Source organism: Vidua chalybeata, chromosome 6 (assembly GCF_026979565.1).
Source record: "Vidua chalybeata isolate OUT-0048 chromosome 6, bVidCha1 merged haplotype, whole genome shotgun sequence".
Classification (NCBI taxonomy): Eukaryota; Metazoa; Chordata; class Aves; order Passeriformes; family Viduidae; genus Vidua; species Vidua chalybeata.
The window spans coordinates 47,157,685-47,174,391 of NC_071535.1; the positions used below are offsets into that span (position 1 = coordinate 47,157,685).

Below are 16,707 nucleotides of genomic sequence, written 5' to 3' on the forward strand. Positions count from 1 at the left end.
TGCCTGCCCGGCCGCGCGTGCTCCTTCTGCCCTGCCTTTAACTTCCTTCTGCTGGGCTGGTTTTTTTTTTTTTGTTTTTTTTTTGGTTTTTTTTTTTTTTTTTTTTTTTTTTGTTTTGTTTTTTTTTTTTTGTTTTTTTCTTTCCAGGTTATCTGGCGTTTTTTCTCCCGGGGGAGTGGAGCCGGGGGGACACGGGACACATGCACAGCCCCAGGCAGCAGACCCCGAGTTCCGTGCAGGGCTCGGCTGCTCACGGACCTCGGCCACCTTGTCACCCGCTGTCTCCACCGGGGTTTTATTGTGCACCCCCGCCCAGGGGGGGCCGTGGCAGCCCCCCAGCCCCGTGTTTCTCCCTGGCCCCAGAACGCCTCCAGTTTGGGGGATTCATCCCTCCAATCCCTCTGAGATGGGTGCTTCTGGAGAAGATGGCCTAGGCCACAGCTTTTTTGGGAGGTGCAGTGGGGGATGTCAAGCCGTAGCTGCCACCCCTCAAAGTGCACTGTGGGGGTACTGTACCACCTGCAGCCACTGAGAACGATGCTGGTGCAGGACAGAGCCCGGGGGGACACCGGACACCAGCAGCCCCTGAGGTCTGCCTCTTCCTCAAAATGCAGATTGAGCATCGAGGAGTACCGGGGTGGGCTCTTCACCACCACCGGAGTGTCCTAACAGGGTTCAGAGGTGTCATCCCACCAACTCAGGAGGCCACAGCTAATCTCTGCCCAGTTTGCCCCAACAGAGCTCCTACAGAGCCATGAGACCTGCTAGAAAAACAATAAAAATTAAATCAGATTTACAGACATTTTCCCTTCCAAGTCCTGAGGGCTGGGAGGACTTGTTTCCTGCTCCTGCTTGTGCCTAGTCATGGGAATGGGAAAGTAGCAGCCTGTGGGATGAGCTGGGCACTGCTGGAGTGGGGGACCCCTAGCTTTGTGGTGATGTTCCTGTCCCTCTCCTGTCACATTTGTGTTCATGCAACTTCTGTAAAATTGCTGGGTCATGCCACTGGCACCTCACTTGCACCAACTCCTTCCCACACTCTGTCCCTAAGCCTCTTCCATCCTCCCATGGCCTCCCACAGGACCCTGCTGCCCTGGGTCCATGCATGCTACCCCCCAAGCCATGACCCATCCTGAATATTTTTAGAGGGCATTTCTGCCCTGGGCTGTATCTTGTCCCACGAGCTCTCCAAATTGCCACATCTTGGTCAAGCTCATGGGCTTCAGGAAACCTGCCGCCTGCTTGTGGGACACAGCTGCCATTGGGATGAGGTTTTCTGGAGCGATCGCTGGAGGCATTGGTTGGACCTGGTGGGTCCCGTTATTTCGGCCAGCACCTGCTTCCTTCCTGCCCTTGCAGGTCTGTGGTCAAGCTGAGTGCCACTGACCATGAGTCAGCAAAACCCGTTGCCCTCCTGGCCCCCGTGGCACTGCGTGACTCAGCAAAATCCTGTGGCTCATTCGGGCAAGGGGCCAAGGCATAGCGGATCCCCAGCACCAGTAGCCTGACCCCAGAGGCATCACTGCTGCTGCTGCTGCTGCGGGCTCCAGTTCACAGGTCTCCTCCTCTCATCCCACTGGATGCTCGTGGGCAGGAGTGGGTCAGACATAAACCAGCCCGACCGTGGCCCCATCCAAGCAAATCCACCCTCCCGAAGGGCTCTAAACCCCTTTACAAATGTGCTTTGCAGACAAAAAGGACAGTTCTGACGCCAGGCCCAGGCATCCCCTATGTCCCCTATGCCCCTTTCCTGGAGCCTGTGGCAGAGCAAGTGAAGTGCCAGTCCTCCTCCCTTCTCTTTGAAGTGTCTGGGAAACTGTAGCTGGCCAGACAACCTGCACCTTGGCCCCCAGGCTGGGGCACCTATGGTAGCTCCTCCTCGAGTGTTTCCAGTCTAGCCAGTCTCTTCTAGAATCCTGTGGCTATGGAGTGGGCTCCAGTGTGCAGGGATGGGCCGGTGAATACATCATGCCATACTAGTCACGTACCATCACACAGTGCACAGCAAAGTGCTTCAGCAAAGTAAAGAACTCTGGACCCAGGCTGTGTCTGGTTTTTTGATTCCAAGGGATTAGAGTCAAGCTTTGCTGTTATGAATGAGCCTTACCTTGAGCTTCATGGTAGCAAAGCTTGTGTCCTCATCTGGGACTGCTCTCATACCAGTGCAAGAGAGTCGCTGCTTTTTGAGCTGTTCTAAGTGACTTACATGCCCCATGTTTCCAATGGTTTACTGGGAAAAAGGGAGAATGGGGCTGTGTCAGGGAATGTTACAATAGTGATCCTCTCCTGGGTGCTTGCAGGATGGGAAGGGACTGGGGGTCTTACCCCCGAGTTTTTAATCTGTCCCTTGGCACCAGTAATTTTGGAGCTGACACCGCAGTGCCTGCAAGCTGGGAAGCCAGTGGCTCCAGCAAGGAGACAGGATTTCTGCATTCAGGCTCCCTCAGCACCTCTGTGGAATGTTTGCCCTGATGTTAAAGCCTTGAGAAGTACAGTGGGTATGTTTAACCAGGAGCTGGGAGCACGTCTGGATATTTATAGGCTGGACTGTGAGAGTTGCACCATATTATCTTAAAAAGATAGAGTAGCATGAGCCTGGGCTTAGAGTTTTTTACACACTTTTCCTTGTTTGTGGAGCAAACAAGGAGTGCCATGGCTGAAGTATCTAGAGAACCCGTGAGACACAATGGAGGGATCTATCCCTCCTCACTCCTCTTTTTGTCACAGTGAATGAACCCCTTTTGTTGCTGCTCTGTCTCCATAGTCCCCTGCATCCCCTGTGGCCCCAAGGGTGAACCAGCCCATCTTCCCCTGCAGCCACAGCTGTGGGTGTGGGGTGACACGCCCCTGGGGCCCGGCCATGCTTTCACAACCTCGGTGCCTGCTTGAGAAGATTCCCAAGGTGGGGTCAAATGACTCAGCTCCAATAGCTCCAGTTGGGAAGAGCACCCCAGCTCTGGGAGATTGGGGTCTCCTCTGCAAGTGACACCTGGCTGTCCCATCTGCCCTTTGCCCCACAGGCAGGGACCTGATGCAGCTTAGTTTATAAACATAGAATCCTTTAGGTTGGAAAAGACCTACAAGGTCATAGAGTCCAACCATTAACCCAGTACTGCCAAGTCCATCACTAAACCGTGTCCCTAAGTGCTACAATTGCATGGCTTTTAAATGCCTTTGGCAATGGTGATTCCACCATTTTCCTGGACAGTCTGTTCCAATGTCTGATTACCATTTCAGGGAATAAATTTTTCCAGTATCCAGTCTAAAGCTCCCCTGGCACAACTTGAAGCCATTTTGTCTCATCCTGTCATCTGTTACCTGGGAAAACAAGCTCCCACCTCGCTACAGACCCCTTTCAAGCAGTTGTAGAGAGTGATGAGGTCTCTTCTGAGCCTCCTTTTTTCCAGGCTAAACACCCCCAGCTCCCTCAGCCTCTCCTCATAGGATTTGTGCTCCAGACCCTTCACCAGCTCCACTGCCCTTCTTCAGACATACTTCAGCACCTCAATTACTTTCTTGTAATGAGGGGCCCAGCACTGGACACAGGACTTGAGGTGCAGCCTCACCAGCACCAGTACAGAGGGACAATCACTGCCCTAGCCCTGCTGGCCACACTATTTTTCACACCAGCCAGGATGCCACTGGTTTCCTTGGCCACCGGAGCACACTGGCTCAAGTTCAGTTTCAAGTACCTTATTTTTGGGGGGCTCTAGCAGGTCTCCCATTTGCAGTGTGGCAGATCTCTGCCAGGGCTGCTATAGTTGTCTCTTTGTCCTTACACATGGCTGTATGTTTGCCTTCACCCTTTCCTCAATGCTTTTTTCCTAAATTTATTTATCACAGCAGCACCAATGTTGTGAACTGCAATGACCTACAGGGCAAGGAAAGAGTCAGCTCAGAGATGCAGAATATTTTTTTGCTCAGCTGTGGGTGGCATTTTTAGAGGGCATCTTCAAATTCAAGAAAATGCATTTCTAATTTTGAAGCTTGTTGCTAAAAGAAAAGAAAACCATTCTCCCATCTGAGCTGAGCAGAGCCTACAGGTGCACAAGCCTGGGCAAATCTGGTTTCAAACAGCCTGCCTCCGCTGGTGCTGGTGCCGGTGTGAAGGTGCTGGATGCAGCTCATTAGCAGAGCCTGATTCACCATCCCTGAGATCCTGAGGGAAGCAGTGGTAACTTTTTCCCGGCACGGTGCCAGGACTTCGCCCACTCCCTACACTGTTTCCTAAACTGATGTACAATTCACAAGGTGAGGGTGCGTTTTGCAGTGGTGCTGGCACATCTCAAACTACACCCTTTTTCAGGGTAACACCCACAAAAGCAAGACTAAAAGGTGGTTTAGTAGCAGCTCTGGGTGGTGGGAAACCTGGGAGCAGAGGAGGGGTTGCACTGAGCATATCAAGGTGACTCATGCAGGCCCTGGCCATTGTGTCCCAACGCTGTGGGCATTGGGGAAGATGTCCTTGGCATCATGGGTGGTGGCAATCCCCCATGCCAGCTGGCTGGGGCTGGTTTGGAGGCACAGCGGGCCAGCAGCCTGCTGAAACATGTTCTGGCTGCCATCATAGGCTGCAATGACCTTGGGGAAATGCTAAGTGCAGTTGCAAATGGCCAAGGCTGGGTGGTATTTTTTCCTTTGGTGTCCCTCACGCTGCAAACTGTGATCCTGCTGGCAGGTGAGGGTGGCTCACTGGTGGCCGTGTGACACAACTGGATGTCATAACTGGTAGGAGCCCTGAGCATGGCTCCATTCTCATTAGGGCCATTTGCAGCAGCCTTCAAACATAGAGTGTTTTCATCACATCTTTTTCCTAGCTATCTTCCATCTTCCATCTTTTTCCTAGCTATTTAAAAACAAAACCCAGAAAGTATTTCATAAGTGAAATATACTTATGGTCTTTAAGATTCTGAGCTGCTCCGGTGTCTTCACTAGGGTTTACTTACGCACTACCTTGTCTCAGTGGGCTGCTGCCAAGCTTGACATCGCCTGTCCCTGTGTCCTACGCACTTCATGGCCCTGCCCAAATCCTTGCCACCCCCACACCACCTGCCCGCTCCTGACCCTGCTTGGCACTGGATGTTCTTCGTCATCCCCTGGCCCATCCTTCCCCATGGCTAGTGATACGTCTGGCACCCACTTTGGGGAGGAGGGGACCTGCCTTTCCCTGGCTGCTGGCCCTGTCTGCTCCTCAGGGCAGGGATCTCATGTTGTTTGTCTCACCTGAGTTATTTTGCATCAGGCTGACATTGCCAGGGATGGGCAACAACAATCCTGGCAGACCCTGACAGCAAGGCAGTGTGACCCGTGGCTGACAGGATGGGGTGATAAGTGACAATGATGGTATTGATTCATCCCCACCCACACCAGGATGTGATGGGGAACACAGGGACCCAACTCACCTTATCACCACCTTGAGCAATTCCTGCTTCTGTCCCCTGTGTAAGCCTGGCTTGGGATGGGGGGTATTGGCATGCTGGTGGGGTTTCCATCGTGATGCAGAGAAGTGCCTCCAGCCACATCCAAACATATGTTTCATTTCCTTTGCCAGCAATAGATGTCATTTAATTATTTCCTTGGGTTTCCAGCAGAAGCTGCCCTAAAACGACAATCGTGTCTCTTCCACATAACAAAACACTGAAGCAATTGGCATTTCTGATCCTGAGAGGAGTGTGGGCTCAGAAAGATGAGGGTCAACACCCCACTGCAACCCAAGGATCAGCTTAAAAGTTGCAATGTGTTTTCTTGGAGTGGGAGCAACCAGCTCTCACTGGTGATTTGGTGAGTCAGTCTGGACCTCCTGGGGCAGTTTCTGCTGTGTCAGTATTTCCACAAAGGCTCTGAATTCTAATTTATTGTCACCTTTTTGCTAAGCTCCATCTTTACTTGCCACCACAGCCACTATTTTAAGTGTGACTGCCTGGGGTTAAGATCTTGAAACCAGTTTTAAGCACATTGGCAAACACAGTCTGTGGCTTTGCACACCCTCTCTCTGACCTTCTACATGCACAACAGCCTGTTAATAATTTTTTGCAGCATGGGATGTGGCATCTCGGCCTCTCTGGCTGAGAACTCCTGAGTGTTTCTCAAGGTACACTGCCACCAGGATGACTTAGGGTTAGGGTTATGGTCAAAAATGTAAAGATGCCTTGCTCAGTGCTCATGACCAAAGGTGCTTGTAAGTTAGGGAGGTGTGGGAGCATCCTTGGCAGACACTGCAGCTGCACCCAGGTCCTGCAGCCTCCAGCATCCTCTCCCTCTGCAGCCAGGAGTCAACGAAGCTGAACAGTTCAGACACTGCCACTGCAGATCTCTATTAGCAGATAAATACCACCAATCTCCCCTCCCTGCAGTACCACCATTTCATAAAACCCTTTCTCTTGCTTAGCACTGAGTTGTTTTGTTTTTAGCATTGCAACTCTAAATTGACTGGTGCAGTGAGGGAGGGATTAAGGGCACAGTCCTGGGCAAAGGTCTCCCACAACTCCGGGCCAACCAGCTGCAGCCTCTGATCCCTGGGGTCACACGCCCCACCCTGAAACAAGGACCACTTGTTTGGCATCGCTGACAGAACTGGGCCCTGCAGAGGAGGCAGCTGGCCTGTCTGTGGCTGAGAAGAGCAGGGGCCCACTTCCTTTTCTGGACCAGGAGGGTGTCTCAGAGGGGAACCCAGACAGCAGGCAGCTTTGGCTGGGGTCATGGGGGGTTGTTGGAAAGCAATGGTCAGAATCAAGTGCAGGTCCTCAGAGCCCCCTCTGCACTTCTCTTCCTGGAGTGGAAAGGTATGAAACCCAGCAGGGTTCAAAGGGAGCCTATCTGTGGTGGTGACATGGCAGTGTGGTCTGCTCCTGCCTTGCCCTGGCCAGCAAAACCTGAAATGGGTATCAGAGAAGCATGCCATGACCAGCCCCAGCAGCTAAACCCTCTTCAGGTTGCAGCAGTGGCACAAGACCCTGGGACATCAGCAATCCCTTGAAGGAGGGAGCTTAAGATGCCTCAGAAATCCAAAACCTGAGGAGCATCCTAAGCATAAACAAACTTGTTACAGCTGCCTCTAAGACAGAAAAAGCAAGTTTGTCATTGCAGCAGGGCATGAAGCTGCAGCAGTCCTTGAGGATGTTTTCGATGGCACATCATTGGAGCAGGGCAATAACAGGAGTTTTGATGCTATAAGGTTGGACTATGGCCTGAAACAGCTGTACTTGGCCCTATATGATGCAACTTCACAAGCCCCGAGTTTCCTTCCTTTTTTCTTATTTTGGGCACGTTTTGCCCTGTCACCCCCCACTGTGCTGACAGTGCTGGAAGAAGGCATGTGGTGCTTTCCCCCTGCCTTAGCATCCCACATGCTGCAGTAGCTCACGTGGGCCTGTCCCCACCATCCTTGACTCAGCAAATTTCCTCTCGCCGAAGGCGGTGACCAAGCTCCTGCTGGCCTCATCCAAGCGTTAGCAAATGCAACGGGTCAGGGTGGTGGAAGGTGCCCAGGACCACTGTCACCTCCAGCACTGGGTCTGTGTCCCCAGCAGCAGTTGCCAGGGAAGCAGCTAGCTGTGTGTGGTGGCCAGGGGTGGAGGAGGGGGCTTGGATCACCACACTGAGCCTGGTGGTATCTGACCTGCACAAAAGTGGGATGAATATCTGCACCTGCTTACTGAGCATGTTTGGAGCATCCTGTTATTGATGTTTGCTCAGCTGACGGCTGCTTAGCATTGTTAGTGAATGATGAGTGGATGATGTTATTGATGTTGCTACCTTGAAACATCTAATTTCAGCATCTGCACTGAGCTAAAAGGCTAGGGGCCAGACAGCTGGTGCCAAGACCCTGCCAGGCTTTGCTTCTTTGGAGACGGTTTCCTATCAAATCTGTGCACATTGGCATCCCTGCCCTACCCTAGCAGCCCCGAGTTTGGACCCACATGGTGGTCACGAAAGCAAGGGACAGGACCTCTGCCAGTGGCATGTCAGGGCCAGCAGCTGCCCTTGCTAAGGCAAGAAGTGCCTTAGCTTCTTGGGATGCTTGTTTATTTATTTACTGGGGGGAAAAAACCTTTGGTTAGAGCAACACTTGTGAAGCCTTTAAAAATAATTATTTTCTGATTAGACTGAGATTAAAAAAAACTAAGCCAGCATAATCTTTATCTCCTCGTCCATAATGCCGCTGCCGCCTGAGCAGCCAGTTTGGGGTTTTTTTCTTTTCTGGACAGCTGGCAGGGATTTGAGGTGCTGTGTCCCCAGGCAGCACAGTGGCCTCTAGTGGCAACTCACATCCAGCCCTGGGGAAAGAAACCTGCAGATGAACTTTGCAGGTTCCTTGTTCCCCAGGAAAATTAAGAATTGAATCCAAACTGCCAGAGGAGAGGCATCCCTGTTCAGGGTGTGGTGTGATGTCAGGCACGTAACTGAGCACACCCACGTACCCCATGAGCAAGGAGCAGTTGCTCCTGAGACCCCCACTCATGCCTTCCACCTACAGCTCTGGAGATCCATTTAAGGTTGGGTGCAGTTACTAGTCCTGCCCCAGCCCCCGTAGTGCTGGTCTGCAGCCCGAGCCCCTCCACGGCTTGTGCTGCAGGCAGCCTATCTCCAGTGCCCTCTCCTGGTGGGACCTCAGTGCTGGGTTGTAGCCCTGTCCCTGTCATGCAGCTCCAGCACCTGAGTGTCCCACAGGTCTGTCTCCTAAAAGCACTCTGCGCAGTATGCATGTCTAAGGAAAGCTGTCTTGTGCTATAATCTCTTTTATGAGGAAGAATATCTTGGGCTTTCTTTCTTCAACCCATGCACCCATTTCTAAAAGGTTTGTAGGTCCTTTACAGTTTTGAAGTCTTTCTCCCTCTTCTGAGTTCATCCGGAGCTGCCTGAAGCACTCACTAGCACATCAGTCTCCTCAGGAAACCAAGATGAGTGTGTCTGGTGAGGCAGGGTCTTGAGGGCTCCCTTTAGGCAGAGATCCTGGGAATAAATCATAAATAACCATAGAATCATAGAATGGTTTGGGTTGGAAGAGACCTTAAAGATCATCCAGTTTCAGCCACCCTGGTGTGAGCAGAGACACCTTTCACTAGACCAGGTTACTTAGAGCTCCATCCAACCTGTCCTTTGACATTCCCAGGGATGAGGCATCCACAACTTCCCTGGGCAACCTATTTCAGTACCTCATCATCCTCACAGTAAAGAATTTCCTCCTAATATCTGATCTAAACCTGTCTTTGTTCAGTTTGAAGCTATTCTCCCTTGTCCTGTCACTACATGCTCTTGTAAGTAGTTGCTCTCCATCTTTCCTGTAGATTCCCTTCAGGTCCTGGAAGGCCACAGTTAGGTTACCCTGAAGCCTTCTCTTTTCCAGGCTGAACAATCTCAATTCTCTCAGCCTTTCCTCACAGGAGAGGTGCTCTATCCCTTTAATCATCTTGGTCTGCCTCCTCTGGACTCAGCTCAACAGGCTGATGTCCTTCCTGTGTTGCTCAATCTTGGAGACTGTCTGAGCACAGCCAAAACTAGCATTTTTTTCTTGCTTCTTGCAGCTTGCATGTGTGGCATTGGCTTCACTAATTTCTTTGAGAAAAGTTCCCAAGTCCTAAAGGGCATGTAGGTGTAGTCCTCAGTGTCACAGCAAAGGTGTCCTCCCATCCTGGAGCAGTTGTGTCTTTTGGCTTTATCCTAAGATGTAGAGAACCTCTTATTAGGAGCAGAAATATACATCAAGCTTTGCATGGGAGTCCATGCTCTTGTCCCCTTTCCCTGAGATTTGCTTGCTGCACGTTAGGAGATCTTTCCTTCCCCACCAGAAGTTTTGCCTCCAACTGACCCAGTCCCCTGTGTAGCTGGGAGGGAGGACTGCTGGCCTGCAGCCCATCAGCAGCAGGAAGGGACCCAGGCAGAGGGTACCCCCACATTTTGGGCCCCTTGGATGTTATGAAGCCTATTGTCAAAGAAAATGTGAGGCTGGATCTGGGCGAGGATGGGGCCTTTGGGAGCCCCATCCATGAAGAAAGCCTCGTCGATGGGCAGACCCCATTCCCGGAGTGTCTTGATGGCTCGGATGCCCATGTCCCGGCCGCTGCGGGCTGTCACCAGGTAGGTGCGGATGGGGGATTTCTCCTGGCCAAACTTCTTACACATCTTCCCAAGGTGCATGGCAGAAGCCTTCAGGGGACCCTGGAAGGACAGCAAGAGAGTTGGGAGTGTGTAGGAAACAGCAAACAGCTACCCTGCCTGTACAAGCCACTTGTTCCTCTCCCAGGCTTTCTCAGGGCTCTGCAGAGCACACAATGCCTGTGGGCTCCAGGACCAGGAAATGCTGGGACTGGGGCTCTGTACTATGGTCCTTGGGAGGAAGGTGAGCCTTATGGTGCTCATCCTAATCCCAAAGTGACCAGCAAGGTACATCCCAGCAAGCAGTGCCTCTTGGTCTGAGTCCTGCAGGGACTTGGACAGCAAGAGGTCACAGCTACAAAAGGTGGTGTTGGGATTAGCCACAATCCTAGATATTTACGGCTTATTTATAGGAGATAACAAATCCATTTCCAGTGAGACTGCAGATTAGGCCCACACCAGGGACTGAGTAGTGGATGCATAGGGATTCTGTAAGGATTCCTGCTTTTGTGACTGTTCATGCCAAAGCCCTAGCAGGAGAGACAGCAGAGCCTGTGGGTGCCCATGGAAGCGAGGTGGCATGCTCACCTCTCCTATGGGGACTGTCTCCATCGCCTGCTCGTACTGCACAGCCCCCTCCAGGCCCTGCTCCTGGAAGATCTGGTCTGTCTCGTCGGAGAAGAACACAACATCCCCGTCAAACACCATGTGGAGTGGAGTCCTGGGGGCCTGCACCTCTTGCTGGAAGACAAGCGCTGCTGAGACCCCTGTGAGGCAGAGCAAGGTGGGGTCAGGAGAGACACCCCTCCCTGGGGCAGCTCATGCACAGCTAGCTGCTCCCCACGCATCTGCTGCAGCCCTGTCCCACATCATCATGCCATGGCCCCCAAGTCAGGGAGCTTTCTAGGGGAGTCAGCCCAGCCTGACTCCTAACACATGGCTGTGTTATCCCCTGAGAAAGTGCTGCTGATCAGAAACCGAGGTCTGGGGAGATACTAAAGTGTGGTAAGAGATGGTGGGTGGTTGTCAAGGCAATAGCAGCCCTCGTCCTGGTGCTTGCTCACCCTGCCAAGCCTCAATCTTTAATGCTCAGATTTAGCACTCTGTGGTGTGAATAATATGGGCTGGCATCTCCATTGATTGTGGTAATTGGCTTAATTACAGTCTCTTCCTACAAGCTGCTCCGTGTCCCCCCTCATATGTGGACCCAGGCTCCCAGATGGGAGACACTTGTCAGGGCAATGATTCTCTCAAGGAGGTTCCAGGAATGTGCTGTGTAATGAAGGAAAGTCCAGGTTGCACATGGCTTGCTTCTGACCTTGAAGGATGGTCGCCAGCTGATGTGCTGGTACCCAAGTGAATTAATAAGAAGGTGATTAACTCCATTAGAGGAGCTGGGGAGACTGTACTGCCTCTGATTGAGGTCAGGCATGTGCTTACATCTATCACCGAGCACACAGTAACTCTGCATGTACCAAGACAGCAAATTTCTATGGCATCCTCACAAAGTCCTGGGAATCACTGATAAACTCTCATTGATGAATGGAATTGCATTTTTGGTTAGAAAGGCTTAAATGTCAGGCAGAGAATGACCAGCCCATGGCAGAGCTGTTTTCAGAATGATGCATAATGCACTCAGTGACTTGTGAGGGCATCTGAGCAAGCTTGGTGTGTTTGCATGCTACTGGTGAGGACAGAAAAGGAGATTTAACTGTTCAGGACTGTACTGGTAATCAATGTGCCATTCATCCCTCATCCCTGTGAAATCACAGGCTCTGGTGTTGTCTCTTGGTAATGAGCTGCTTGGAAAAACTGTGGTGGGTTTGGGGACATGGGATGGAGGGGAGAATGTACCTCTCCGGAGGGCATTGCAGACATCTGTCCTGTCACCTGAGAGGAACAGCTTGACGCTGTGGGACTTCAGGTACTGTGTAGAGTCCTCATCACTGACGAAGCAGAACTTGGAGATCCCCAGGCCTTCAGGACAAAGGATGTGAGTGAAGTCTCATGGAGCAACATTCTCCTCACAGCCCCTCACTCCCTCCCTGTGTCTCGGTGTGCTTTGCTGCAAGAGCACAGGGCAATGGATTTCCCAATGCCTGTGTTCTTGCTGCATCTTCTTGACCTGTTGTTGCTCCTATAAAACTGCAGAGTGCAGGTAAATATTCCCTCCATCCCTCCCTTAAATGAGCATTCCTCCTGACAGCACTCTGGGATTTAGGGTGGCTTTTTTAAACAACTTTTTTTATTTTCAGTACCTGCCTGAACATGGCCAGGCTGTGCAAAATGCTGCCAGATTTCCTGGTGTGAAAGATATGGCTGAGGGGAGCTGGGCTCAAAGAAAACCCCTTCCCCACTTCCCCTTGTATCCCTTGGCTCTCTGTCTGCCGCTGATGATCCACTGTGGTGCCTGATCTGCTCTGCAGCTTCCCAGGGGTGTCAGGCACTGCCAGGGATGGGTCCCCCTTACCGTAGTGCTTGGCGCTGTTGATGATGCGCACGCTGCTCTCTGGGTTGTTGTTGGAGACCACCAGGATGTCAAAGAGGTCCCTCTGCTGGGTTGTTCTCCAGGATCTTCTTGTTAACATACTGCACTACCTGGGAGGAGATGGGACTCTTTTAAAGAGGCATCACTGCAGTACCATTGCAGGGGTTCTTTTGCAGTTAAGGTTAGTGGTTTGTGCTGCATCTGTCAGCTATGGCAAGGCTGGCATGTTATGGAGAGCCAGACAGAGCAACCATCCTGGAGAAGCCAGGGGGGGATGGACTGGTCAGAAGCACAGGTCTCAATGCCCTGCAATGAGACCAAGAGATCAGCACAGGCATAACTACACCCCGTGATGGGAGTTGAGACTTAAAGCTGGGAAAGCTGAGCTTTCACCCCATCCTGCCAGTGTCTGCATTTGCCCCTAGACATGTGTGGGGCTCACCTGGATGAAGGCAAAGGCTGTGCCTGGTGGCAGGGGCTTGTCCTGGTTGGCCTGCTGGTGCCTCGTGTACTCCTCCTTGCCCTTTTCCAGGAAGAGCTTGTGCTCCTCCTCCAGGTTGAAGATGGCTCTGGTGGTCACAGCAATGACCAGTGCTGTGCTGGGGTCTTTCTGCAGGACAAGGAAGAAAGAGGAGTCAGGGGACAGCAGAGAAGGAGCTCACGGAGGTGGGGCGAGCAGGAGCACCAACCAGAGTGGTAGGGTTGGGTGCTGGAGGTATCACCCCTGTGTCACAGTTCCCATTGCCAGAGATACCACACCCAGTCTTCATTTTCAGGCTACCAAGGATGGGGCTGGCAGTTGTGAAACCCTAACATGTCTGATAAGTGCCACATGCTCCAAGCACAGCTCAGAGGGGATTGCTCCATAATTTTGTTCTCTGTGCGGACAGCACAGCCACAGTCATCTAGTTATGCTGGGTTTCTCTGCACATACTGGTGGTACTACCCTTTGGTTTTGTCTGTTCTGGACAGTTGAATGAAGTCTCTGTGTATGTAGAGAAGCTGCTGCTTTCTCCCTGGCTGCTCCAAAATTTAAGTGTGAGCAAATGTACGTGCCCAGTCCAAGCAACTGGAAATCACATGGACTTCACTGGGACCAGGTGCCCAGCAGCCGTGGGACAGCCACTTCTGCTAAAACCCAGGCATGAGCAATCCAGGCCACCACAGTTCTGGGCTGTGGTGTGTTCTCTTCTGTGGTGGCATTTCAAAACTTAGTTTGGAAATACAGCATGTGTGTTTTGCAATGGACAGCCTTTTACCTGTTTTACATTGGTGTTTATGACTGTGCTTTCCAGCTCTGCCATCTTCAACTCTCAGCCTTTAAGAGAAAATATAAAATTAAACGGACAGATTATAATGTAGCCAATCTATATTCATTCTTGAGAGGGGGAAGAGTGGAAAGGAGACAGGAAACATCCTACACACCAAATACAGCAGCCCAAATGAACCTGTTTGTGCCGACAGCAGCTTTGTGCCAAGAAAAACTGTTCTAGTAGTTCCAACTAAATGTGGTGGAAAAGTGGCTTTTCAAACACAGATCACTGCTTTCGTTTTTCTCAAAGAGAAAAACTCTGTGCGGAACTGCTGAAAGATGTTTAGAGCTCTTTTCCAAGCAAAATAAGGCTGTCTTTAAAAGCCACAGTAGGTTAGATCTTATAGGTAGGTTTCTAGTTCACAACCTTTTTGCCACTTTTGCTTGAATAGTGAATTTGTATCTACAAATGAAGGAGTTCACTCCATCAGCAGTTCATTTGCAGCTGTAAAAGGCCAGAGAAAGTAGAAGTGTGTGGTGAGGGCTTGCATAAAGGCTGAGACCCCTGCGATGGGGTTGGTCTGCCCCTCCATAGCCCTGTGAGCCAGACAGGCCCTACCTGGTTATTGGAATGGAGGCTGGGCAAGCGAAGAGCAAAGCCAACATGCAGTGTAAAGGACAAGTCAGGGTCTCCACAGAGACCTGTCTTTTGCCCCAGTTTTATTTAATTCATGTTTATTGTTCAGGGACTACAAAATGTTGCCTGGGCCAGTAGGCAACACACTTGGCTGATGCCAGCCTTGAGAGCCACAGCCTTGCCATGGGGGGCTCAGTGCACTCCCTGACTGCCCGAGGAGTAGAAAGTCCTGCAGCAGGGCTATTGCCCCAGCCAGGGCTGCCTGGAAAGCCAGGAGATGCTGAGCATCCCTCTGCTTCCTCCACCCCATGCTGGGAAGGGGTCTCCTGCCAGAGAGGGTGGCAAACACCACCCCAGCTGTGCAGGCAGAAGCTTTCCTCTGACATAATCCCAGCCAAGTATTCTCTGAAAGTCAAAATTAAATGCAAGGAGGCAACGGAGCTGAACAGCCCTTCCTGGTGGGAGAATCCACCTCTAATTTCTGCTTCGCTCTTCCAAGCACTGCAAACCAAGCTCCACTTCTCCTTTCCATCTCCCTGCCCCGATAACCCGCAGCGCTGTTCGCATCAGACACACGGATCTGCACAGGCACACGCCTCGCTGCGAAACCGCAGGAAAACATTCCAGACGGGTGCTGCTGGTCCCCGCAGCTCTTCCTACGGCTGCCTAGCAGGGAGCAGATGTTACGCCCTGCACACAGACAGGGTTCTGCTAGAGAGAAAAGCCCACACTCACCACGAGCGCTGCCTCTGCTCCCCGACACAGCCCGTCCAGCAGCAGCATCCCCACCCTGCCCAAGGCGCCGCTGTTTACATTTCCCCCGCCCGCGCTGCAGGAACCAGGCGGGAGCCGGGATTTGTAGGCAGACAGCTGGTTGGCGTCGTGCCCGGGCCAGACTGCATTTCCCAGCTGGCATTGCACAGGATCACGGTCACCTAGGCCTAGCTTCGGTCACAGCCGGGGTCACCCTGCGGAGGGGACTCGGCGCTGTTCCTGCTTCCGGAGCCCTCTCGGTGCTTGTGCTTAGTGGCTGATCGCTGTCCACAAGCCGTGATGTCTTATTTCTGCAGCTGGAGTATTTATAGCATGCCTCTAGTCCTCTCATTTCCCAGCCCCTGAATGGTTGTATTTTTGACCGAAAAAAATAGGGGTACCTGGTCGAGAGTGACTCGTGGTGTATGCAGGGATGCCGGGAGCAAAGGCAGGTGCAGAGTGTGGCTGGGTGCAGCTTGTTTGCAATTTTACTCTAATGGTTTTGGGTCTCTTTTCCCTAATTTTCTGAAAGCCCTGTCTCACATGCTGTCCTGGGCAGGGTTGATTTTGGGACTAGGATTTTACTTTTCTGGGTAGGCTGTGTGGCACCCAGCCCTGTCGGGCTCATGGTGCCAAGATAGTTCAACACCCCTTTTCTGTCCAAGAATGTGACTGTTGGGGATGTGGTGGGGAGAGGATGACGAGAGGGGGGCTGACACAGGACCATCCTGCAGCTTTTCCTTTGCCTTGCTACTGGAACAAGTTCCATTGCAGCAGCCTGCCCAGCCTGGCTCTTGCCAATGAGACCAAACTCACCTGCACTAAGGCTGAGCACTTGTCCCCCTGCATGACACCAGGTTATCACCAGGATCACCAAATCTCCTCCCAAAATGTGGGAAGCCACCAGGGTCCTGTGCAGCTTAGTCTCACTGAGATCATAGAATCACAGAATGATTTTGGTTGGAAGGGTCCTAAAGATCATTTAGTTCCAACCCCTTCCACCATGGGCAGGGATGCCATGCACCAGATCAGCTTGCTCAGAGCCCCATCCATCCTGGCCTTCCAGGGATGAGGCCACAACTTCTTTGGGCAACGTGTTCCAGTGCCTCATTACCCTCTGAGTAAAGAATTTCTTCCTAAGATCTGAATCTCTTCTCTTTTAGCTGTCTCTAGCAAACAACCTGCTGAAAAGGCTACTTGTGTGCTCAGCTTTTATGTGCATATGCAGACCCCCTTTCCCTGGAGGATTTTAATATTCCCTATTCCCCCATCCTCATAATGCATTTCTCTTGTGCATCCCTTGGGATTTCCAATTTAGAGCAAAAGGTTCCCCCAGAGGTTTGCTGCAGCATCATTCCTGCATCTCCTGCTCCTGGATATGGTGCTTTTCTGAGCAGCAGAAGTGCAAGGCCCTTGTGAGTGTGGCTATTTTTTTGGGTGGCTGAGGGATAGCCCTAGCTGTGGCTAGGCACCTGCTGTGGA

General features: G+C 51.8%; 1 protein-coding gene across 1 annotated transcript; it reads right to left on the reverse strand.

Annotated features, from left to right (window-relative positions):
- Positions 1 to 8,706: 8,706 nt before the first annotated feature.
- On the reverse strand, positions 8,707 to 15,263 carry LOC128789252 (cytosolic 5'-nucleotidase 1A-like). The gene is given in 8 exon segments (XM_053944991.1): positions 8,707 to 10,158; positions 10,684 to 10,862; positions 11,950 to 12,072; positions 12,566 to 12,645; positions 12,647 to 12,693; positions 13,026 to 13,193; positions 13,843 to 13,901; positions 15,208 to 15,263. Coding segments are annotated over 7 exon segments (945 nt in total). The 5' UTR covers positions 13,888 to 13,901; positions 15,208 to 15,263; the 3' UTR covers positions 8,707 to 9,855.
- Between the last annotated feature and the right edge of the window lie 1,444 nt (positions 15,264 to 16,707).